The 26,551-nt window shown below is 42.6% G+C and overlaps 1 protein-coding gene across 2 annotated transcripts; it reads left to right on the forward strand.

Annotated features, from left to right (window-relative positions):
* The first annotated feature begins 1,016 nt into the window (after positions 1–1,016).
* LOC148030796 (auxin-binding protein T85-like) lies at positions 1,017–26,551 on the forward strand. Of its 2 annotated transcripts, none has more exons than XM_087684323.1 (5): positions 1,017–1,466; positions 1,798–1,904; positions 24,869–25,072; positions 25,156–25,223; positions 25,536–25,697. In XM_087684323.1, exons 1-5 carry the CDS (start codon positions 1,376–1,378, stop codon positions 25,570–25,572), a joined length of 507 nt encoding a protein of 168 aa, XP_087540449.1. In that variant the 5' UTR covers positions 1,017–1,375; the 3' UTR covers positions 25,573–25,697. The 2 variants fall into 2 exon arrangements, with proteins under 2 accessions (XP_087540449.1, XP_087540448.1); XM_087684322.1 differs by lacking the exon at positions 25,536–25,697 and adding an exon at positions 26,172–26,551 and having other exon boundaries at positions 1,018–1,466.

A 26,551-nucleotide genomic window follows, 5' to 3' on the forward strand; every position in this document is an offset into this window, starting at 1 on the left:
GCATCCAATCAAGTCATCATGCAACATAGAGATTTGTGTTCCTTCTTCAAATTTCAGTGGGTAATATTGCTATTGTTTTAGACATTCCATTCCTCTTTGTGGTACTTTCTATCGTTAAGTATAGTTAAGTGTGTCTTTGTGGGTAAAAGAAACCTTTTTAAGACTAGGGGTGCCAATTGTGAACATTCTAGACATTCTTACAAGAGCCTCGATGCATAATGTTGTTGAAGCACCTTTGGTCTTAGAAATGCTTGAGAAAAAGAAAGTTTTTTTGAGAGAATATAGGTTTGATGCAAAGACGTAGAGTTCCTTTTTCTCTAATTTTCTGCTAGGTTTGGTTGGCATTATATTGTCCCTTTTTCTCTACTTTTTGGTCAAGCTTGCTTGGCAGTGTGGTCTTTCCTTGAAATACAACTAGGCGCTCCGCGCCTAGACTCGCCCCGGTGCGAAGCACCGGGGCGGGAGCGATTTTTGCGGGGGGTGGGTGCTGGACGCGTGGCACCCGCCCCTGCATTCTCTTTTTTTTTGTGGGGGAGATGGGGGCTGCCATGTGGCACCCGCCCCCCACCTCTACTTAACTAATAGTATAGATTCACAAATATATAACTGTGTTCCTCCCATGAAGTTAACGCTTCATTGAAAACTAACAGTAATTCTGTGACATACAAGATTAGATGTGTTAACAAAGATAGATGGAGGTGTAATAATACTGTGATAATGTGTGGATGGAGAGAGAGAGAGAGAGAGAGAGTGTGTGTGTGTGTGTGTGTGAGTGCTATCAACAAGTCGCAATGTAATGGTATGTTACATGTGCACAAACACATGCTGTCTATTGTACACTGTAAATATATATAGTTTATGACATACTTCTGTGATTTATCTCAATATAGATTTTTTTCATAGCCATGGAATTTTGTAGAACGAGCACGAAACATTGTGTGCAATGTGCGTGAAACACACTATTTTTAATATTTATTCATTTGTGAACAAAGGGAAGTGGCCATGCCCCCAGACTTCGAAAGCAAACCGCGCAAGGCCAGCCAGTTTGGTGTGAAATAGATGGCTGCTTACCACACCACCTGGCGCCAGGCAGCCACTCGATTATGGAAAGAAAAATAATTGTGTTAAAACGCCAAATCGGCGAGCCCCCGGACTCTTTGGCAACGTGCTGTGACCTCCACCTTCTCCGCCTTTTCCATTCACCAAGATCGACCCGCTGCCTTCTCCATTCACCGAGATTTTTTCACTCCTGCAGGCCGCACTTAAGCAGATCCCAGACGAGTAAACATAATCGAGATAAAAATGCAACATATCCCATCTTGCATGCAAATCTAGCGACTTTTGTGAATGAGGTGAAGCGAGTGTTTCAGGAGCCATGGCGAAAATACACGTTTGGATACTTGTAACCTTCTTCCACACCTGCAGGATTGTTGCTTCTGGATCGTCGCCCGAGTGTCCGAACTCAGGTGCATGTTCTTGCATTTCGATTTCAGCATTTTCCTTTGTCCTTCTGAATGTGCAGTATTCCAGTATTATACAGTGTGCAGTATTCCAGTATTATACAGTGTATTCCGAGGTTTATAGGCATCTTCCCTTCAGAAGACTGAGTTCAGCAAGTAGGGTTGCTGATCAAGCATATACATTGAAAAATGTCAACACTGCTACCCCTCCCATTCCTTGATATCATGCATGGAGCATGAATGGCTCTTCTAGTGCTCTTGCCTTCTCATAATATTTTGCATACTCTATAGGTTGAGTTGAAAGATGATTGCAATCGTGAACATCTTGTGCTTGTAGACCTCCCAATTATAAGACGTGTTAGTGATATGCATGAAGACAACTATGGAAGACCTGGTTTTTCACACATAACAATTGCTGGAGCAACACATCATGGAATGAAGGAGGTACAACTCAAATTATTAGTATATGCTAATTTAATGTCAACAAGTTATAATGTTTATCTATTTGATATTGAAGTTACATAAGGAGATGATATGAAAGTTAAACAGTAGAGGGAAGTTGTGGGTTGTAGAATTTTTTTTGTCTTGGTGTCTTCGCATGCAATTTAATTGAGGAACTTATAGTTGACTCCTTTGCCGGCTTGGATGCTACTTTCCACACGTTGGCAATGGTTTTATGAAAAGCCCAACTGTTGAACATAAGTTAAGGAAAGCATGTTACAGTGAGTTTTGGTGCTCAACACGTTTCTGGTTTCTTCTCTCAGTCTTAGGAGCACGCATTTGAGGAGCCTTGTAGTTGGATATTCTTATTGTTTCGATGAGGACAGCATTCTACATGTGAAATTCAGAATATTGTTTGCCTTGGATGCTAAGCATGAACATTCAAGGAAGATTGAACCAAGTTTGTCATCTTAGTAAAGAGGGGGACTTCTGTTTATGGACCATGTTTGTATACATTGAAGAACATTAAACAATTGGTATAATAAGCTCCTTTGCATGGTTGATATTATGATATATCTTTTGTATTCAATGTGGAATCAATGTATGTGGCTGCTTTATCAAACAACTTCAAAATTTTGTCTGTCTAGCAAATCGAATTGCTTTTGCAAGACACCAAAAGTTTGTGATTTCCACTCTGCAGCTTTAGATAAGAGAAACACCCTTTGTGCATCTTGAGCATGGCATTGGTGAGCTATTCTAGGGTTCTAGGGGTCTCTCAACAGCCTCTTGGTGCACAATGTTTTTGCATATCATCACTTACAAATATGTGTAGAGAAATTGTTAGTTGTTGCTTTTGGAGGCCATGAGTCTTCGAAATTTATCATCAAATAATCATTTTAGGGTTTATTTTGTAACACTGATTCAATGAAAATTAATGCACGTGAAGGACTCAACTTTGGGAAGATATGCAAGGAAAATAATAATGTCTTCATTCCTTGAATGATAAACAAAGGATCCTTTGTGGATAATTGAAGTATGAAGCGAAGTCTAGTGGAGATGCAAAAAATTCAATGATTTACTTTGTAGAGACTCAAAAATTGGTTGTAGCAAAGTTTGAAAATTCATTGGTTGGAGCTTGATGACCTCAAAACTGTGGATAGATTGCAAACTCCAGAATTATGTACATGGACAGTGTTAAGATGGCTCAGGTTAGAGTGATATGCTCACAAAGGTTTTGAGTCTTAGCGTGTTGTTTTGTCAATCTGTCATCCCTTGGTTGTGAGCTTCACTAGAGTCTTATGGAGATAGAGGAGCTCTGACTGTTTCCACTTAGTCTAGGTGTGTGCATCTCTTTTTCAGCGTGTCTAGAGTCAGTTCACACTGGTATTTGGCCACATGCATTTCTTTTTCAGTGGCTGGGCAGCATATTTTCATTGCCAGTTTGCGGGCACTTGCCTTGGGATTTGCACAGGCTGGTTGAAGAGCATTTAATGCTGCTGACTGCTGCAGCTGATCCGACCTGGTCAGGTTGGCCAGTTTTGGGCCGATCAGGTCAGCCAGATTTGGCTGGGGTCAGCTGTATATGGCCAGCCCTCCACACTTGGAGATCATCTCTTTCTTGTCTAGAGGCTCAGCACACTCTGCCTTTGGCATTCCTCAGCCTCTAGTGCAGCCATTGTCATCAGATTGATCCAGTGCCCCCATTGATGCCTTGGGCTGCGTGCAGGGTCTGCCTTTGTATTCAGCCTTACATTCAGATTCAATGCAGATTATTGCTTCATTCTCCTCTCTTGCTGTCTCTCTCTTCTCTTCGTATTCATGTTTTTCTTTTGTTGTGCACTCTCACATTGAGATGAAGACAAGGGAAGGTGAGAGTCAACCACTTTTTTCACTTGATTTTACCCAGATGCTGAAGACGAGTAGTTTGAATATATGCTAAAGATGAGTAGTAAGAGTCAGGTAGAGACAAGACATTAAGATAGAGAACATGAATAGAGAGCAACACTTGTGTAAGATGCGCTTGATTTTGCTAAGGAAACATCGCGGAGTTTATGAACATAGCTTACACACAATGAACTTAGACAATAATATAGAAGAAGAAGAAGAGATTGAAGAATGCATCAATTGTAAATGAATGAATGATGAAGAGTAGAGATATAATTGAGGCAGCTCAAGGAGCAGAGTCAACAACCATGGATAATCATGGGAGTGGGCTGAGGGAGAGAGCCGTCCTTTGAGAACAAATCCTGAGGGCAGCAAACTGTTGCTTGCTGCATAAGCAATTGGAAAATATTCACCTAGGAGGAGGTAATATGGATGCCTATCTCACTGGCATCAAAGGTCTTTAAGAAAAATGTTAAATATTTGTGAAGTAGTGCTAGATAATCAGCTTGTTTCTGTTGGGTGTAAAGTACCTTAATCTCCGTGTGTTTAAACTTACGGGTGTGAAAACACCCTTATTTGTACCCTAACATATAATACATTTTATTCTTTGTGTATTGTCACTTAATTGGTACACTCATATTGGGATTCTCTCACTCTCACTCTCAGCACTGCTCCTGCTCCATTTCTGTCTCGCACTTCATTGCATACTCATCCCAACAAATTGGCGTCAGAGCTGTGGAAAGTGTGTGCGCACTTCTCGAGGACAATGAGAGTTAGTTTTGTGTGTGCGCACAAAGGAGGAGTAAGGCAGCTTACCTTGTAACCAGTCGAGTGTGAGCAGGTGTTTGACTGACTAGCTGATAGCCCATCGGCAACTCGTGACCAGATGGAGACTAACAGGCAGTCAGCCTGATTGGCGTGGCACGGCAAGCCAGTTGGCAACAGTTGTTTTGACCAAGACTAGTAGGCGGCGACGGCGTGAGTAGTTGCAATGGCAGGCGATAGGATAGGTCACACGCCATAGGTGAGCGACAATGTGACACAACAGGTAGGTCAATGGGCACCAATTCGACAGCTCTTTTCGTCAAAATTTTTTAAGTTTAATTCCTGCAGTCTATTCCTCTTCATTGACGGGGATTTACACACATACGCACAACTCCCAGATTTGTGCATTTTTATGCTTGGAAAATTGGGAGTTTTCCCATATTTGATGCTGGTCATGCATAATAGTTGCGTTGGACCTGGGAATTGCAGAAATTGTACACATTGGCCTTGAAAAATTTGGGGTTTTTCATGCATTAGTGAAATTTTGCTCAGCTGAGCCAAATTTACTGACATTGGTGCACATTTGGACCAGAGAAATTTGGAGCTTTTGTAAAATTCTGCAACATTTTGTTAAATGTGCTTGTTTTATGCTCTCGGGAACACATATTAATGCAATTGGGGTAGATTGATCAGTGAAAATTTTGGGGCTTTTGCTGAAATTTGTGAATTTTGGCAAAATTGATGTGTGAAATGTACATTGGGGACCTTGTTGAAGCAATCTTGACGCTGTAAGTAGTGAAATTTGAGCTTATTATCTCCCGCTTGTGAGATTTTTGAAGAAATTGCAGAGAATTCTGGTGTTTCTGTGTATCAAAAGTGCTTTTGAGCACATACGTATGAATTACACATGTTTGACAACTCCCATTGAGCTGATATATTGCTGAATATTCATGGTGCAGCAGTCTTAGGGATCACTTGCAGATTTGGGATTGTTGCAAATGTATTTTTGGTGATATTGCTGAAGGGGGAGTCACCTTGCAGTGGTGTATGCATGGATTATATGCTGAAATCTCAGTTATATTGTTGAAAGTTATTCCTTCTACTGCTGTACATGATCTTGGATTAAATCTTGCTCTTATCTATTGAAAATTTGGGCTGAAATTAGCTGAATATTTAGCCTAATATTCATTGTCATAAAATACAACATTGGTACTTGGCACTTTGTTGAACAATGGCCACTAATGCTTCTAGCAGTAGTGATACTAAATTCTTGCTTGAAATCAAGAGGTTTCATGGCACTGGCTTTGGCTTCTGGAAGAATAAGATGCAAGGCATTTTGTTTCTCAAGGACTGTGACGATTCTCTCTTGGAAATCAAGCTTGCAGCTATGAGAGATGAGGATTGGGTTAGACTCAACAAGAAGGCCATTGCATATATTAAATCTGATGATGTACTTACAGACATTAAGCATCTTGATATGGTTTATGCCATATGGAAAAAGTTGATGGACACTTATGAAAATACTACTCTAGTAAATCGAGTTCATTTCATGGGCAAGCTTGTGAACATGGAGTTGGATGAGTCTAAGCTAGTATTGGAGCATTTGAGTGCTTTCACAGGGATTTTGAGTCAATTGCAAGACTTTGGATTGCAGCCCTGCAGCCCTTCAATGATAAATTGAAGGCTATTTTCTTGTTGATGACTTTGCTTGATAGCTGGGAGTCTTTGGTTGTTTCACTAAGCAACAACCCTGCTTTAGCCTTTGATGGTGTTAGGGGCTGTATTCTCAATGACGAGATTAGAAGAAAGTCTAGTGGAGAAAGCAACGGTTTAATCTATCATCTTAGAGACAGGTCAGAAAAGAGAGGTAATGCAAGAAATTAAAAAAAAAGGCAGGAGTAAAAGCAAGGGCAAACAATAGGATGTTACTTGCTATTAATGTGGGCGTAAAGGGCATAAAAAGCTCGATTGTTGGTGCTGTAAGAAAGAGCAAGAAAGAAAGAAACAAGAAGGAAAGAAAAAGAAGGACGACAAGAAAGATGATGGCAGCTCTCCCTCAAAAGAAGTTGCAAAGGCAAATGTTGTATCTAGTGTGGTCATTGAAGAGCTCTGTGACATTGGAGAGATACCTGTTGTAGCCTCATGTAATGTTGTAGATGTTATGGCAGCAGTAGGTGATATGCACATTACCAAAAAGGAGGTGATTGATGCCTTGCTTTTAGCTCAAGATGGACTGTCCTAATCATGGATAGTGGATAGCGATGCCTCTTTTTATATTACTCCCTCTTTGGAGTCATTTTATAAATACACTCCAGGTTGCCTAGGCAAGGTTTATTTGGGCAACAATTATGCATGTGAAATAGAGGGTGTAGGTACCATTCACTTGGCCCTTGAAAATGGCCAAGGGCTGATTTTATAGGATGTTAGGTATGTACCTGGCTTAAAGAAAAGTCTATTGTCAGTTGGGTAGCATGATGTTGTGAGAGTGCGCAACGGAAGAACACGAACACAGAGGAGGAGAGAGAGACAGCAGAAAATGAAGGAAGAAAATCTGCACTGACTGTAATGAATGCTGAATACAAAACTGGGGACTGATCAGCCCCTGCACGCAGCCCGAAGCGTCAGTGAGGGCACCAGATTAGGCTGATGATGATGGCAGCACCGAAGACGGAGGAAGATGACGGAGTCGGAGTGTGCACTTGCCAAAGAAGGAGGGAAGATGATAATACAACTGACTGCCAAGTGGGAAATGGCTATAAATAGCCAAAAAACCCACAAACTGGCCAACCTGAAATTTGAGGCCATAAATATGTCCGACCAGCATTTAATGCTGATCTGACCAGCATTTAATGCTGGTAAAAATGCCAGGAATGCTCAGAAAAATCCCGGAAAGGGTGGACAATGTCCGGCAGGTGAGGCAAGCTGATGAATGCAGAAACTGCCCCGGGAAATGCACATCTGAGTGCTCTAGAATGAGCTACCTCCTCCGTCAAAACAAGTGATAGACAAGTCAGAGCTCCTAAAGTCCTCGTCTGACTCAGACTGAGGCTCACAGGCAGGAGATGACAAGGCATGACAAACATGACTGGTAACAGATGTAAGATGATATTTTACTACCTTTGGTGGTGGATCTTGGAAGGTCCACAAGGGCTCTATGTTGATTGTTAAAGGCAACAAAAAGGGGACTTTGTATTGTTTGCATTGTAAAGCATTACTTGGCAAGTTTTTGGCTGTGGCTGAAGTTTATTCACAAATGGAACTTTGGCATAAAAGACTTGGCCATATAAGCGAGAAAGGCCTTCAGGTTCTCTCCTCTGTAGAGTGATTTGATGTAAAAGGCTCTGGTGTTGATTTTTGTAATGATTGCATATATGGAAAACATGTGAAGTCTTCTTATTATTGTGGTGTTGTTAAAATGTCCAATACTCTTGACTTACTACACTCTGATGTGTGCACTATGCTTGTTAATTCACATGGGGGTACACGGTACTTTGTCACTTTTATTGATGATTTTAGTAGAAAGTCATGGGTGTATGTGTTAAAGAGCAAAAAGGAAGCGTTGGATGCTTTTAAAAGGTTTCGTGCCTTTGTTGCTACACAAAAAGGGCTTAAGTTAAATTCTTTAAGAATGGATAATGTGGGCGAGTATGTTTCTAATGAGTTTAAAAAGTTTTGTGAGATGCATGGCATTAAGAGGGAGTTGACAGCCCCTTACAATCCTGCATCCAATGGGGTGGTTGCAAGATATAATCACACACTTTGTGAGAGAGTCAGATGCATGCTGTCCACAACTAATCTCCCGCAGCAGTTCTGGGGAGAGGCTCTTAAAACTGCAGTTTATGTATGCAATTGCTCTCCCAATCATGCATTGGAAAATGGCATTCTTGAAGAGGTTTGGTTTGGCAAACTTGCTTCATATGACCATTTGCATGTCTTTGGTTGTGATGCCTTTGTGCATGTTCTTGTAAATTAGAGGACTAAACTAGACATGAAATGCATTAAGGGCATCTTCATGGGTTATAGAGTTTGGCTTCCTTAGGATAGGAAGATAGTATGCAGCTGAGATGTAGTATTTAACGAGGCAAAGTTGCTGAAAAATGCTACATATGTTGACCTTTAGAAAAAGGTTGAACAGCTAGCCATTTAGCAACCATTAGTTGAAGATTCTGTTCCTTTTGATGCTGAAAGCGAGCAGCAACCTATTGTGCTACAGCTCGAAGATAATGGATAGCAAATAGATGCACAGGATGGAATTGGACAGCAAGAAGAACAAGCTGAAAACAAGTTGCAGTAGCAAGAAAATGCTGAAAATCAGCCACCAGTTGATGGTGTGCACATATTTGAGGATGTAGGTCCATTGCCTAACAATACAGATCATTGGGTAATTTTGGGATTAAGTTTAAAAAAAGTCATTTTTCTTTAGTATTGGGTAAGAAGATTTACACGTGTTAGAAGGCAGCCACAAAGGTTTCAGCTGTCTTTGGATTGCATTTTATTGATTGATGAAGGTGAGCCTTTGACATTTAGAGAGGCACAATCATGTGAAAACAGGAGAAAGTGGGAGCTTGCTATGTAGGAATAGATGAAGTCTTTGTATGCGAATAACACATGGGAGCTTGTACCTTTGCCCAAGGATAGGAAAGCTATCCCTAACAAATGGGTTTACAAGGTGAAATGTATTGATGGGAAGCCTAAGTACAAGGCTCGTTTGGTTGTTGAGGGCTATACATAGTAGGAAGGCATAGACTTCTAGGAGGCTTTTTCACCAATGGTGAAGATGGCTACGCTCCGTGTCTTGTTTGCTCTCATTGCGTCCTTGGATTTAGAGTTAAATCAGATTTTGCTATTCCAAGAAAAGAGCATTTAGTTTGTAAGCTGAAACATAGCTTATATGGGCTGAAACAAGCCCCTAGATGGTGGTATAAAAGGTTTGATACTTTAATGCTTAGTGATGGATTTAAGTGTAGTCATGTAGATCACTACTTATACACTAAAAATGCTGATAATGGAAGCCTTATTGTGCTGGTCTTATACATGGATGACATGCTGATTGTAAGAAGCTTTAAATGCTCTTAAAAGGCAGCTGAGTTCAGCCTTCTCAATAAAAGATTTGGGGGCAGCTGAACACATTTTGGGCATGTGGATTAACAGAGATAGAGGGTAGCACTTGTTGTTTCTCTCATCAGCAAAGTACTTGATAAGAGTTAATATGGCTGATGCTAAGTCTCTTGGTGTGCCTTTACCGCCACATACAAAGCTTAGCAAAGCTAATTGCCCAAAGGATGATGCAGCTGCTAGTGCTATGAAGGACATACCTTATGCATCAGCTTGTGGTTCTTTGATGTATGCCATGGTTGTAACTTGCCCTGACATTGCTCATGCAATGGGAGTTGTTAGTAGATTCATGTCTAACCCTGGCAAGCGACACTGGGAAGTAGTAAAATGTATCTTTAGATACTTAAAAGATAATACACAGGAAAAGTGTATATGGTATGGAAAGGGTACACTAGAGTAGCAGGGATTCTGTGATTTGGACATGGCAGGAGATCTTGACACTAGAAAATCTACTAGTGGGTATGTCTTTACTTTGGTTGGTGGGGCTATTTCTTGGTGTTCAAGGTTGTAAAAAATTGTAGCATTGAGTGCTACAGAGGCTTAGAGTATATTTTAGCCATAGAAGCTTCTAAGGAAACTATTTGGCTTGGTTGTTTGGTGAAGGATTTTGGTCTTTCTTCACGGATTCTGTGATTCGGACATGGCAGGAGATCTTGACACTAGAAAATCTACTAGTGGGTATGTCTTTACTTTGGTTGGTGGGGCTATTTCTTGGTGTTCAAGGTTGTAAAAAACTGTAGCATTGAGTGCTCAAACTCTCTAAACCATTAGAATCTCCATCAAATCCCAAATGACTAGTAGATGCATCATTACGATCCAACACTTTCTTCTTTTTTTTATCTTTACCTGCAACACTTGTAGATCCACCTAAATATGTGGGGCTATTGCTTAGTTTTCTAGACCAAGAACTAATTGTAGGCGTAGTATCAGATGATGTTTTTGGTTCACTAAGGCTTCATGATTCTTTCGTTTTCTTTTTGCACATAGCTATCAGGATGATTATCATAATCTAATACATTATTAGTAGATGCATACCAAGTACTCATCTCATAAAAAATAACCTCCTTACTCACTCTGAATCCACCTGTGACAGGGTTATAAGAACGATATCCTTCTGCTCTAAAGAGTATCTAATAAAAATACATTTTTCAGTCTTTGGATCAAGTTTCTTTCGTAGCTCATCTGGCACATGAATGTATGCAATACAACCAAACACTTTCAAGTGTGACATATCGGGCTTTTTGCTTGTAAAGCATTCTTTGGGGGTCATCCCTTGAACTATAGTTGTAAGAGTTCAGCTCATAATATAGACATCAGTATGAATAGCTTCATACTAAAAATATTTTGGCATATTTTTTTCAGCCATCAATGCTCGTGCAACTTCTGGAATATGAATTTTTTTCTACAATCCCATTTTACTGTGGGATATATTTGTAAGTAAACTGTTTCTTTATTCTCTAAGACCTCAAGAAGCTACTAAACTCATTAGAGAGGTACTCTCCTTCTCCATATAATCTCAAGCACTTAACTTTCAAGCTTGTTTTTGTTTCAACAATCGCCTTGAAAGATTTAAAGTACTCAAATATATCATTCTTTTTCTTGATGAAATATACCAATAGCTTCCTTGAATAATCATCAATAAATGTGACAAAGTATTTGTTGCCACCTAGAGATACATTCTGTGTAGGCTGTCAAACATTTATATGCACAACATCAAGTATATTTTTGCTGATATATCTGTCATGAGAAAAGGGTTGTTTTGCCTGCTTACCAAATTGGTATGCTTCACATACTTTATGAAATTTTGGAACTCCTAAAAGTAGGCAACCCTATAACCAATCATTTGGACTACATTAATTTTAATCTTTGTATATTTGTATATCCAATACGTTTATGCCATATGTCAATGTCCGCAACCTTTTTTTTTTCCTTTAGCATATATAGCAACATTTATTGTACCTAAGACGGCCAAAAAGGGAAGTGCTAAGGTAGGGGAATACCTGCATCCGAAGCGACAGTTAGAGGCCATAAAAAAGGTAAAGGAATGGGTGAAGGAGGCTCAAGAGCATCTCAAAGATGCTGAGCCCATCATAGAGGATGAGATCGATGATCTCTCTAGCATAAGCACTCCAATATCACCACCTCAACCTAAATCGCCAGAAGCAACTGCGCCACAAGTAGTGTCGCTAAGACCAAGCCTTGACACGACAGAGCCGCAGATCAGCTGCAGCCATTGGCCCAGACAATCTAGGTTAGGGGAAGGACGAGTGTCCAACGATCTCCTGACCGCGCTACAACCTACAATTATCATTAAAGTCTTCTACAAAATAATCTTTTGCAGTAAGTTGAATCTACAATCCTTGCTCTACCATTTGGCCTACAAATACTAAATTCTTTGTGATTGATGGCACATGTAATACATCTGTATTTTGCCACAATAATGGCAAACAATGGCACAATTTCCAAAACCTCTGTTTTGCTATCCACCTTTTGTTCTAGAGCTTCCCCTGCCTCAAAGTTTCCATGGCATCTTGAAGCCTACATTTCACCAAATTACTAATTTAACTTGTTTTGCTAATTATCATGAGTACGTCCCATACTACGGCCTCTCGAAGAGGATCTGCCATGTCCCCTTCTTGAACTTGAGTAAAATGCTTGGACTTGTTCACCATTTCTTTCAAATGAGTCCACCTTGCATATTGATCTCTTCAGTAATCATGAGAGAGACGAACTCATCAAAATCTGGAAGTGGCTTTCATACATATACAGAAGTGACAAATGATTTTCAAGCCTTCTCATTATCAAGGCCACCCAAAGTAGATGAAACTAAATCATCATCATCATACATTGCATTAATCACCACTAAAGCATTTAAAATGCTTCTCACTTTCAAAACACACTCATTGACAGACATTTTCCCTTTCTTTAATGTATTTAACTCTTGCTTAAGTTGAATCTCTCGTGCCTTTGTATTTATTGAAAACATGTTCTAAAAAATTGTCCAAGCTGCATGGGAAGTTTTTACATTCCTAATATATTCTAGCATAGTATTATCAATGACTGTAGATAGCCAATACATCACCTTCTTGTCTTTTGCATTCCATTCTTTCCATGCCTTCAATTCATTCGAGTCACAAGGAACCATGAAACCAGCCTTCCTTCCATGGATAGGTGGTAAGTCCCTGATTACAACTTAATTACAGCAGCAAACAGTAAATGCAAATTTGAAAATACAAATTTATCTATAGATCTTGGACAATGCACAGCGCACTGCGCCCGTGTACATATCTGCATATCTTTGTATATAGCACACTTTATACAGCAGATCTTCATCTTCCACTGTCTCTTTCTTTTTTTTCGTAAATCCACTGTCTCTTTCTCTCTCTTCTCTCTGTGTTCTCTCTCTCTCAGTCCTACGCTTCCGCACCGTTGCACTCTGACATGGTATCAGAGCAGTGTTGAAGGGCTGACTGAGTGCAGAACCAACCTGAAGAGGGGTTTCTATCGCGACACAAGGTTGCGTTTTCAGCATTTGAGGGCAGGCAGGAGGGCTGCGCCTCGGAACAAGGCTGAAGCGAGCGTGGGCGCGCGGGAAAGGAGTCCAGGTGGTGGATTTGCTGCTGTTTACTGTTGTTTGACGAGGTGGAAGTTTGAGTTTTCAGCTTTCAAGTGCAAGTTTTGCTTTTTCATCACCTCCGGCGGGTGAAGAAGTTTTGGGACGCGGAAGAGCCCTAGTAGGCTGCGTTTTCACAGTCAGAGTGGGCTGCTTTTGCGTTTGTGAAGGCATTACAGGTGAAGATATCTACAGAGATTGACTTGGAGTTCTAGATGATTATGGATCGGAAGGTGCCTGTCTTACCGGCTCTTCCGTAGATCGGAAGCTCGATGGCGACAACTACCGCATCTGGCGCGTGATGATGTTGGCCATCCTTGAGTCCTACGATTTGGCGGAGCTTGTACAGGTGGAGATCGACCGGCCCTCGGTGAGAGATGAGTCCAAACTCTCTTCCGATGCTCGTGCGGAGTTGGCCAAGGCATAGTCTCACTGGGACAAACTGAATGCCAGGATTTATTCCTTTCTTTTTCTGTCTTGTACTACAGCCGTGATCGCTCACATCGAGCACTTGACGGTGGCTTGAGAGATATGGTTGGAGCTTGATCAGATGTATAACCGGATGACCCTTATGAAGCGGGTTTCTTTGGAGGTACAGATGCGGATCTTGTCCGTGAACAAGTCTTCTTCGTTGCAGGAGCACATCAACAAGCTTAGACAGCTTCAGATGCAGGTTGAGAATGCGGGGAAGCCGATTTCCTCCGAAGACATGGCGATTACACTCTTGTTCCAGTTGCCGCCATGATTCGGTACTTTCTACTCCGCCCTTATTGCATCGGGGCGGGAGTCCACTCTTCGGTGGGAAGAGTTGGTTCCTGTGGGCCGAGGCTGTGGCTACTGCAGTCCACATCCTTAACCGATCCCCCACTTCGGCCATTGATGGGATGACACCTTTTGAGGCTTACTTTGGGACTAAGCCCGATGTTTCTTATTTTAGGGTCTTTGGGTGTGATGCCTATGTTCACATTCCCAAGGCTCATCGTGATAAATTTGAAGGAGCTTCCCGAAGACAGGTATTTGTTGGCTACAGCTCCCAGTCCCAAGGCTATCGTTTGTATGATCCCGTCAAGCGGGATGTGTACACCAGTTGAGATGTGCGGTTTGTGGAGGTTCCGGCTATAACAGCGGGTGAGGAGCATCCCGTTCTTGGAGATCCAGGGGAGAGTTGGGCTCCCGCTACAGTTCCTTTGGAGCCCGCGCCTTTTGATTCTAATTCTGTTTCTGACACAGAGTCTACTGTTCCACCAGTCACCCCCGAGGAGTTACCACCGGTGGATATCCCCGAGTCTTCAGTTGATGGAGAGAGACGAGGAGAGGTCCGCAAGGAGAGGTCTGCCCTCCTCCTCGTTGGGCTCGTGACACACTCTGTGATTCAGGGATCGAGGGGGTCCCGGAGGTTTGGGGACCGCAGGATGGTCTGCGGCGGTCGCGGTGGCACCAGGCACATTCTACGGAGCTTGTTTGCTCTAACTATTGTTTGATGACCCGTGTTATGCAGGATCGGGAGCCCACCTCCATGAAGGAGGCTTTACAGTCCGCACCATGGAAGAAAGCTATGGAAGTCGAGTTGGAGGCTATTGAGAGGAATGGCACTTGGTCACTCGTGCCACGGCCCCTGAATAAGAAGGTGATTGGCGTCAAATGGGTCTTCAAGACCAAGTACCTTAGCAATGGTTCTTTGGACAAGCACAAGGCTCGCCTTGTTGCTAAAGGTTTTGCACAGCGCCCAGGGATTGATTGTCATGATACTTTTGCCTCCACTGCTCGTATGGCGACTATTCGAGCTGTTCTTGCCTTGGCTGGCCATAGGAGATGGCCTGTCCACCAGTTGGATGTGAAGTCGGTCTTCCTCAATGGTGATCTGAAGGAGGAGATCTACATAGAGCAGCCTTCTGGCTTTGGGTCGTCAGATGGGAAAGTCTACAGGTTGAAGAAGGCCTTGTATGGCCTCAAGCAGGCTCCACGTGCATGGAACGAGAAGATTGATTTGTTCCTTCAGTCACAGTTGGGATATTGGCGTTCTAAGGCCGATCCGCAGCTTTATGTACACACTTCCGAGGCTGGTTGTGTGCTTTTTGTGTTATATGTTGATGATTTGATTGTCACAGGTGATCATGCACAGCAGGTCCAAGAGACGAAGGCAGCTTTATATCGGACGTTTGAGATGACGGACATGGGTCTACTCCATTTCTTTTTGGGCCATGAGATTGATCAGTCTCAGAGGGGGATCTTCATCTCTTAGCAGAGATATGTACAGGAGCTCTTGGCAGGGTTTATGAGTGAACCTCAGACGGTGCATTGGCAGGCTGCTCAGAGGATACTTCGGTATTTGAGGGGGACATCTGATTTAGGGATACTTTATCCAGCAAGCACAGGTGGTTCAGATCTTGTTCTTGCAGGTTGGAGCGACTCGGATTGGGCCGGTGATGTGGACCACAGGCGGTCTACTACAGGTTACTGTTTTACCTTGGGTGCAGGTGTTATCTCATGGAGTAGCAAGAAGCAGCCCACGGTAGCCCTTTCGTCTACTGAGGCGGAGTATCGGGCCGCGTCTTCCACCACATGTGAGGCTGTGTAGCTTCGGAGATTGTTGGAGGAGCTTGGCTGCCCCCAGACTCGTCCTACTTTGCTGCAGTGCGACAATGAGAGTTGCATTGCCTTGGCACGGAATCCTGTTTTCCATGCCCGGACGAAGCACATAGAGATCTAGTACTATTTTATCAGAGAGAAGCTTCTGGATGAGACCATCACCGTGGAGTACTACAAGACGGAGGACAATCTTGCAGATTTGTTTACGAAGGCACTTCCCCAGGCTCTACTTCGGAGACATGCCAGATCCCTCAGGCTTCTGCCCCGCCCAAGCTCTGAGAGGGGGTGTTAGCGATCAGAGCCGTTAGGCCGGCAGCCAGTCGGCCGGACTGCAGTCGGACTGCCACGTGGCAGTCCGACCTGTTCCTGTCAGTCGGCTGCATTTAATGCAGCCGACCTGCATATTCTGGCCCCCAGGTTTTTGGCTATTTATAGCTGAGTTTTCAGTCTTCTGCCCACATTCTTTTGCTCGCAGATTACAGGCTGGTGGCTCGCGCAGATTCCGTCTCTGTTCGCAGATTTCAGACAGGAGACCGTGCAGACTGCAGCGGACTTCGAGGTGAACAGCAGGTTGCATCGTCGAGGTGGAGACACGTAGTCCAGCGCACTGCGCCCGTGTACATATCTGCATATCTTTGTATACATCACACTTTATATAGCAGATATAGCAGATCTTCATCTTCCACTGTCTCTTTCTCTCTCTTCTCTCTGTGTTCTCTCTCTCTTAGTCCTACGCTTTCGCACCGCTGCACTCTGACAAAATGGTCTGACAATCCTCCATCGCAAAAGAAACCAAGAGCTCTTGTACATATCTCTGCTGAGAGATGAAAATCCTCCTCTGAGACTAATAAATCTCATGGCCCAAGAAGAAGTGGAGTAGACCCAAGTCCGTCATCTCGAACGCCTGATGTAAAGCTGCCTTCGTCTCTTTGACCTTCTGTGCATGATCACCTGTGACAATCAAATCATCAACATACAACACAAAAAGCACATAACCAGCCTCGGAAGTGTGTACATAAAGCTGCGGACCAGCCTTGGAACGTCGATATCCCAACTTTGACTGAAGGAAAGAGTCAATCTTATCGTTCCATGCACGAGGCCATACAAGGCCTTCTTTAACCTGTAGACTTTCCCATCTGAAGATCCAAAGCCAGGAGGCTGCTGTACATAGATCGCCTCCTTCAAATCACCATTGAGGAAGACCGACTTCACATCCAACTGGTAGACAGGCCATCTCCTATGGCCAGCCAAGGCAAGAACAGCTCGAATAGTCGCCATATGAGCAGTGGGGACAAAAGTATCATGACAGTCAATCCTGGGCGCTGTGCAAAACCTTTAGCAACAAGACGAGCCTTGTGCTTGTCCAAAGAACCATCTCTAAGGTACTTGGTCTTGAAGACCCATTTGACGCCAATCACCTTCTTATGAGAGGGGCGAGGCACGAGGTACCAAGTGCCATTCCTCTCAATAGCCTCCAACTTGGCTTCCATAGCTTTTTTCCATGGTGTGGACTATAAAGCCTCCTTTATGGAGGTGGGTTCTCGATCTTGCATAACACGGGTCATTAAACAATAGTTAGAGCAAACAAGCTCCGCGATCTCATGTGATGAAGCATGGAAGCTGTGGGTAAAGGCTTTATGAAGAGATCCGCTTCATTGTCCTCTATGGGACTATAAACCATAGATAACTCAGAATTCACGATCTGCTCTTGAACATAAGGGTACTAAACCTCGATTGTTTCGTCTGGGCATGAACACCGGGTTCTTAGCCAAAGCTAGGGCACTTTGGTTGTCCATATGCAATTGAGTGGGTCTTGATTGGGGAGAACCAATCTCCTCCAAGATAGCTCAAATAGTGTACATCCGAGTTGTAGGTGCAAAGGTCTCAAAATAATCCAAACCTGCGGCAATGAGCCGAGCTTTATGCTTGTCCAAGGTCCCCTCTGCAAGATACTTGGTCTTATAGACCCATTTTACACTACCATTTTACACTAATCACTTTCCGCTTCTTTGGATGGGGAACCAGCTCCCAAGTCTGGTTCCGCTTGATAGAATGAAGCTCAATGTGCATAGCATTGCGCCAAACGTCCTATGCAAGAGCCTCATGGATTGTAGTAGGCTCATGGTTTTGGAGAATTTGTGACATAAGGGCAAAGTTTACACAGAGTGAAAGATCCCATTTGGCATGAATCCTGGCTGATTTGCGTGGGCAAAGAGGTGTCTCAAAGAATTGAGTAATCCCACAATCTTGCATAAGCTGCTAATACTGCCTACTTTAGGATTGTTTGTTTGTCATCTCCTCGTTGTGAGCTCTTGTCAGAGTTTGACGGAGACATGGGAGCTCTGATAGCCTAGTGTGCTTTTTCTATGTGTCTTCCAATCATTTTGCTGCCCTCAGCCATATTGCGACTACCACGTCTGCATCCTACTGCCATGCCATCATTTTTGCAGGCAGCATGTGTAGTCAGACTGCATTTACTGCGGTCAGCAGTATTTATGGCAGGTTGGCCCATTTTTGGCCTTGTAGACCGCAGACTGGCCAGTTTCGGCATTATTCAGCTATTTATAGGTGGCTGGCTGGGGCAGATTCATTCATCTTCTACACGTTGCTGATTCACTCCTCCGTCTCCGGCATACTCCTCTGCCATCATCATTCTCAACCTGATTTGGTACCCTCACTGATGCCTCGGGTTGCATGCAGGGACTAATCAATCCACACGTTGTATTCAGCATTCATCTTCCTTCTTCTTCTTACTACTGTTCCTCTCTACCTTTTTCTCTATGTTCTTGTCCTTCCATTGCGCACTTTCACAGAAACAACATCGTACTCCATTCCCTCAGCAGTCCACATATAGAGGTGAGACACCCTTGAGATCGATCCATGTTGATTTGTGTGGGCTTACATCCAACAGGTGGGTGTGCTTCTTAAAGCATGAAATTGATGCATTCACCTACTTTTTTGCATGGGTGTTGCTGGCTCATAACCAGACCGGTCGTCGTGTGGGTTGTGTGAGGAGTGACAATTGTGGTATCTCTTACGTGTTCATCGAGTTTTTATTGGAGCATGGCATCTCTCACTAGCTCACCTCTACTAACTTTCTTTTTCAAAATGGCGTTGGAGAGTGTAGGAACTGGACAATCATGAACATGGTACGCTCTTTGTTGTTCGTAGCAGAGGTTGTTGAGTGCCTTTGGGTCGAGGCTATTAACACTTTGGTGTACATGCTCGAGTGGCACCCTATATCGTGGCAGCCTCTTAGATGACCCTACATCAAGCATTCTCTGGTTCTTAGCATATAGTTTTCCACTTTAGTATCTTTGGGTGTTGTGTGCACTCTATGGTTTGCCTCCTCAAGAGTGGCATTTATGACCTCCACTTTGTGGATGGGTGCTGTTTTTTGCTTTTTGACCACATCAATCCATTGTGTGGTTTCCTTCACTTGTGCTTCCATTGGTCATTGTAGCCCGTGAGTTAATTTCTTTTTCCATGTGTATGCAAATCTCATTTATTTCATCTTGTACTTTTGGGGTAATCACCCCCTCTCATACATATGAAACAATGTATGCTTTTTACATTCTTTCAACCCCTCTTGGAGTTCTGCTAGTATGTGGCTGTCATGCATGTCTTTCCTTAGTGTTTCCAACTGCCTTTATACACTCCATGGGTTCTTCTCTCAGCTCAATAATAACCTCATTCCTCTCATGCATGCCCTTTTCTATATCCTCTTTCAACCCCTCTTTGTATGTGGCTGTCATACATGTCTTTCCTCCGTGTTTCCAACTGCCTTTTGCACTCCATGGGTTCTTCTCTCAGATCAATAATAACCTCATTCCTCTCATGCATGCCCTTTTCTATATCCTCTTTCCATGACACAAATTGTGCAAGAACTGTCCTTACATTTCAGGAGCATTTGTGCCATATCAGTGTGCATGGCCTTTTGTAAGTTGCCCATGATTTCATTCATACATGTCTTCATTTGCTTTTGAATGATTTCCAGCTTACTGTCTTGCATTTTGCAAATTTCATGTGGTGTGTTTAGGCAGCTCTGTGCGTTCAATTCCACTGTGTGTTTAGACTGACCCCACACCCCATTGTATTCTCTATCGTTCTCTCCCTTTGTGCTGGGGGTCTTGGGAGATGATCCTGCCAATCTGATTGAAAAAACACCTGCAATTGCTGCTGAAAATTATGGATGAACAGCCCTTGTATTGCTGCTGTGAACCACTTGTTTCTGCCCTCTTGGGGCGGGGGGGGGAGGGGGGGAGAGAGAAGTCAGGCTACATGGATTAGTTGGCTGTGGAGGAGAGATGGGGCGTGTGGTTTTGGGTGGCTCCATGGTCTTCCCATGAGCTTGGCTCTCAAGTTGGCTTTGGTGGTGTGGCCAGCATGGTTGAGAAAGTCTTTGGGCATATCTTGCTGTTAGGAGGAGAATTCAAGTCTAACTCTCTCCACTAGGTGCTGCCCTTGTATGGGGAGGTGACGTAAATATTGAAACTCTTTGAAGACACGTGCTTATGCACAAGCTCTTATTTGGGAGTTAGACAAAGGGTTCGAGGAAACTAGTTGCTGACTCTGTGAATGATAAGGACTGGCTATATGTATGGACTTTGGGGATGGTGAGGAAAGCGATTGGGCTATCTGGGTGATATTTGAAAGGGAGAGAAAAGGGGGCTTGGAGAGGGGGGGGGGGGATAGGGGGCTTGAGAACGAGGGTGATTGTAGATTGTGAAGACAAATTGCTGTTAGGTTAGGATTCAATAGCACACACACACTTAGATACACTCATAGTGAACAAGTAAATAGCAAGAAAGAAGAGAGTGCTGGAACTTCAAGGAAGGTCACATCCACTATGTGAGAATGATAATGAAAGTAAGTACAATTCTTAAGTACCACACCCATAGGCAGGTATTCATATGGGGAAAAAACCATTCTCTAGCTAGAAGTTAAAAAATGCGTGTGGATAAGAGAGCATTCACGCCAGAACTATGGAGGAACATGGTAAGTATAACAAACCCCCCTCGAGTGAATGATATGAACGTATACAAGAAATAGGTAGATTAATCCCCAAATGGTATCAAGCCTAGAGTCTTATGAAAGGCTTTAAACTTCTCTCTAGAGAGAGCTTTTTAAACACATCTACCAAGTTATTCTGTGTAGGGATATAAATCGAGTCAATCTCCCTTGTATGGAGCCTCTCTCTGACATAATGATAATGCACCTCAATGTGCTTAGTGCGAGCATAAAATATTTCCTTGCAATTTCCATGGCACTTTGACTATCAGTATGGATAGGAGTGGATGATTGCTATCCCACCCTAAGATTGGCCAAAAGGCATGTGAGCCATACACATTCTAATGTAGCTGTAAATATTGCCCTATATTCAGTCTCATAGTGAGATGTGGCCATTGTAGACTGCTCTTTGCTCAACCAAGAAACACATAAATCACAAAGCATGAAACAATTTTCACTAGTGGTTACCCATGCGTCAAAACAACCAACTCAATGATCACTGATCGTGAATGCATGCAAGCAAAGAGAAGTGCCAATCATCATTGTTTGAGTGTCTTTAAGATGGCGAAAGATACATTTAATTGCTTGCCAATGTGTAGTACTAGGGTTGTGTATAAAGTGTGTCAATTGAGAGATTCCAAATTGAATATTTGGCCATGTATTAGATTGTTGAGGTGTGTAAGGCTGTACAATGCCCTTTTAGCCAATAAGAAGTTAAACTCTTATGACATGTGTTCCCCTCTCTATTTGTATACCGTGTAATAAACTTGCATCCACTGCCATATTCAACCAAGGCCAAGAAGGCTTGAAAGCATGCAAACACTTTTGATTTATACCTTAAAGCATATATATGAATACCAAATTGAGTATGCCATAACTTAGTGTCATCCATAATGGTGACATCAACTTGTAGTGCATCGCTTTTCTCTTATATAGATCAAGCTAATAGAGGCCGTTGTACAATGTGCCAATGATAATGACAGTGTTCCCTTCACTATAGTCATAGACATTGTATCGATTCATATGGAATTTAACCACAAAACCAACATATGAATAGCTGAAACTGAAAGCAAGTTTTCTTTATGCCAAGCACATACAAGACCTTTTTAAGCATGATAGTTTTTCCATCTACCCCAATGATAGGAATCTCTCCAATGCCTTGGATTGCATACAAAGCATTATTTGCATATACAATTGATCTCTCATTTTGTACATTTGTATATGCTACAAATAAGTCACGAAAGGATGCTATGTGCTAGGAGGCATCACTATCAAAATACCATGTACTACTGTTTTTAGCCCCACTGATAAGGCATGTGTATGTGAAGAAGGATCATATGAACAATGCACGGAAAAAAGCATAAGACATGTCCAAACTTCCTAAATGTGATGCTGTATCCTTCACACGTGCCAAATTTTTAGCAACAGTCATGCCCGATTGCATTTTTTTTTCACTTGCAATTCTTTTTTTGCATTTCTCAATAACATGCTCCTTTTTCTTGTAGTAATTGCATCTCTTTTTCTTAGCACCCTCATCCTTTGTGCGTGAAGAGTTCATGAAAGAAGATGATTTGCCTTTACCCTTTGAGTTTGAAGGCTACCATGACTTACCTTTGTTTCTATGGCTAGTTGCAAATGCTTGATTTTCTCTACTTATGTTAGAGCGATTTATGAGTGATTGCTTTTTTTGCAATAACAAACACTAGCGTATCAAATATATATGCATCGACATCTCCTTTTGCAAGTAGCGAAATGTAGTAGCGAAACTCTGATAAGTATCAGGTAGGCTAGCCAAGACTATGAAAATAAGAGAGGCATCGTGAATTATTTCATCAATATTTGCAAGTTGCTTTGTTATGTCCTTGATATGTGTAATGTAGACATTCACTCAATCACCCTCTATCATGTGCTCCATCTCAAACCGTTTGCACAAATAGGCTACACGAGCCTCATTGCACACCTGATACAACAAAGCAAGCTTATCCGAAGTATCCTTGGCTATTGTGCACGACCGAATGTTGGTGTAGAAGGTGTAATTGGTCTCAATGTCAATGGATTGGATAAATTTCACAAAAGCCCCAAGTCGATTTGTTGAAATTTGGGCTTGAATGTGAAAAGGCTGAAATCTTTGATGTAAAATTTCGTGATTTTTGTATATAGAGCATAGAACCCCAAAATGTTTGTGAAATTTGGGGATTTTGGACAAAAGCTCCAATTTTTTTATGAAATTGAGTGCAAATTGAAGTTTGCTGCAAAGATCCCCAAATTTTGTGCCTGTTAAGATGGCTGCACATGAATATGATTTTATTTATGGGGTTAATGCTGATTAAGGCCGGGTGTATGAATAGTTTTGTAATATTCACTGTCAGGCTGAATTTGAGTGACGTAGGCTGTTGGCATACAATACAGGCTCTCAGGGAAGCAACGTGACTGTTGGCGCTCGTGTTGCATGGACTGCTTCTAACGGCTGTCGCAAGACGGGGAAGATTAGGTCACTAGTCAGAGTTTTATAGCAGCATGGCAGATGGATAGTGCGCCGGCTGTCAGATGTTTTGTGGGCAGCAATCCCTAAGATAGATACTAAGTAGCACAACCATTGAGGGATGTTCGGTTGGGGAAAAAGCCCTTCTCTAGCTAGAAGGTAAAAAGTGCCCATGGATAAGGGAGCATTCACACTAGAACTACGAAGGAACACGATAAGTGTAACAATTGCTGCACTATTTGAGAGAGAGAGAGAGAGGAGATTGCTTGGATTGTTGAAGGTGAGCTGTTGTACTGCTTAAGGGGGTGGACTGGGTCGAAAGGAGGGTCATTGATTGTTGTACTGTTGGAGAGCAGGCTTTAGTGATTAGGACTGAGAAAGCAGATGGGCACTTTGCTGAGAGAACAAATAGCTGTATTGTTGAGATGATCTGGGAACAAACAAGGATCCTAGGTTTTGCTGTGGCTTGACATAGACGGTTCCGAAGAGAGAAGAAAGGGATCCAATAGAGCAAAGCTACAGGTGATCAAGTTTGATAGACTAGACAGACTGAATAGACAATGCTTTACAAGCTTAGTGTGTAGATGACCTGTCCATCAGCTACGAGAGAGAGAAGGCGAATTGTGTCGGATGGACTGACTCTTTGCATTGCGGACTGTCTATCTGTGTTGAAGAAAACTAGTGTGTTGTTGCAAATGAGTAGAAAGAGACGGATGAGCTGTGTTGTTGGACAAGCAGATAGATACAAGCAGATGAGCCTAGAGAGATGGATGTGCATGTGCATGAATGTGCGCGCGCGCGCGCACACACACACACACACGTTCACATCACAAGAACACAGTTTATACACACGAAAATGTAAAGCTAGCACACGAGAATGATAACAAAGACACGCAACTCAGTAATGGAATGGTGGGAGGTACCCAGTGAGCCACCAAATGTTCACTAAGATGAAATACAAGGTCTTTTAGAAAACTTGTGAGTAGAACATCATGGATTGACTTCTTGTAGGGTAAACTTGTGATTAGACAATGCCAAATGAAAACCTCCTGTTTCAAATGCAACTTGTGTTTTCGAAGACTGGCCACCTGCCTCTTGTATGATTCAAGCATATGCCAAATTTGCTTTGCATGCTTCTTTATCGAAAAAACCTTCAGCCTTGTATTCCTTTGGATTGCCTCATGCAGACAGCATCTACCTCTGCCGCACATCTTCACTAAAGCCTTTCTCACTAGCTCTTCTTTGTATGGATGCTCTTGTCCTATGCAGTTTTGACCACGTGGTGTTGCTACAGCTACTTGTATTGCTTCACCATCTGGATGTTACATCATAGGTCGTGTGGTAGATCTATCGTGCTTATCCCCACACTTGAGCTATTCCTCATGATTTTTTGACTTCCATTGCATGCCAAGGTTTTGAAATCCAGGCTTGCTTGCAAAAGTTTGGAAGAATGCCTTGGAGTGTCACTCTTATTGATATTCTGGATCTGATGGTGCTAATTTTGTGCAGGTTGAAGTTTGGCTTCAAACGTTTGCTCCAGGATCTGGAACTCCGATTCATAGGCACTCCTGCGAAGAAGTTTTTCTAGTGTTGAAAGGGAAAGGATCTATTTTTCTGGAAACTGAAACTAAAACAAAATTTCCAGGGCAACCAAAAGAACACATCATCTCCTCGAACACCACATTTACTATCCCTGTCAATTATGTCCATCAGGTAAATAAGGACCTATTGCCAACGACTATGTTATGGATGATGAAACTTTAGTACTAAAGTTGTTTGTTTATGATGACATGTAGTTAAGGAACACAGATGCACAAGAAGACTTGCAGGTTGTTGTGATAATATCACGGCCTCCAATCAAAGTGTAAGTTCCTCATCCTGTCATCGATTGCAATAAATTTTGTTCTTTAACTTCCCTCATCTTTTTGAGGTTTGAATGGTGTCTATTGTGGCACAATTTGAGTTGCTATCAACACACTCTTTTAAGCCCACATATTGTCAGAAAGTACAGATGTTAAACACGCAGGCACTTACCTTCTTTTGCATGCATGCATTTTTGTGGTTGCAATTGTTTTGTGTTTCTTTTGCATGCATTCATTTTTTGTGGATGCAATTTGTTGTGTGTGTATCGTGCCATTACCTCACCAAGTTTGAGATCTATGATAATTACTTGCAGGTGGGTATCTCTAGCTGTACATGCCACTTTGCTCTAAACAAAGGCATCATGCCATGAGCACTTGCAAACCAGGGTTTTGAGTACACAAAGAAAGGCATGCTCATTCTAGTCATAAATGACCAAACAAGGAGTGTGGGGAGAGGAATGTGTGTGAAAGGAGGGGGCATGTAGGTGCTAGGTGAAAAGTGGGGGGGGGGGGGATAAGGAGTGGGGGTGGGTTTGTGGAGGGGGTGTGGGTGGAAGGAGAGTGAGGGAGAGGAGAAAGGCAGAGGTGGATGGGTAGAGGGAGAGTGGGGAAGATGAGAAAAGTGGGGGTGCATGTGTGGAGGGAGAGGAGAAAGGCAGAGGTGGATGGGTGGAGGGAGAGTGGGGGAGATGAGAAAAGTGGGGGTGCATGTGTGGAGTGAGAGTGGGAAGACCAGGAAAGTGCAGTGTGTGTGGGGGGGATTTTTTTGGAAGGGAAAGAGGATTTCAAGGGTTGGGTAGACATGGATGAGGGGTGCTGGTTCAGACTAATGAAGGCTTAGTTTCCTCAATGAAAAGGTTTACAATCTGATTAGTCAATCTTCAATGGCCACAATCTTTAATGTCTTTATTTTATGGTTTTATTGATGCATGCTTGATCGCTCTTTGTAGGTTTGTTTACAAGACTTGGGACTCTCCACATGCAGCAGCTGTGCTGAAGTTCCCCTATCCATGGGATGCAGCATGTTTCCAGGAGATAAATGAACAATCTGAACTTGATTATACTTCAGATGAGTTGTGATTTTCCTAAAACAAGGGAGACCTAAACAATGCCTAAAGAATGTTGATTGTAGATGGTGTATCCAAAAAGGAAAGTGATCTGCTCTATGTGAATCCTCAAACCTATGGGTTGAAAAGCTACAAGCTGTTTACTGAATCAAATATTTGCTGGTAGCAGAAGCAGATTTATACTTTCTGAGGCAGGAAACAGTATTCTCCATAGCTGATACATTAGTCAAATATATGGAAGGTGTGAAAGTTTTCGTGTCTAA

Source organism: Lygodium microphyllum, chromosome 9 (assembly GCF_053477565.2).
Source record: "Lygodium microphyllum isolate KBCC chromosome 9, Lygodium_microphyllum_v1.1.10, whole genome shotgun sequence".
NCBI classification, from domain to species: domain Eukaryota; kingdom Viridiplantae; phylum Streptophyta; class Polypodiopsida; order Schizaeales; family Lygodiaceae; genus Lygodium; species Lygodium microphyllum.

Coding starts and splice junctions, on each gene's coding strand:
- LOC148030796 (XM_087684322.1), top strand. CDS start 1,376: ATGGCGAAAATACACGTTTGGATACTTGTAACCTTCTTCCACACCTGC. Junction 1,905..24,868: donor CACATCATGGAATGAAGGAG/GTACAACTCAAA, acceptor AATTTTGTGCAG/GTTGAAGTTTGGCTTCAAAC. Junction 25,224..26,171: donor TCACGGCCTCCAATCAAAGT/GTAAGTTCCTCA, acceptor CGCTCTTTGTAG/GTTTGTTTACAAGACTTGGG.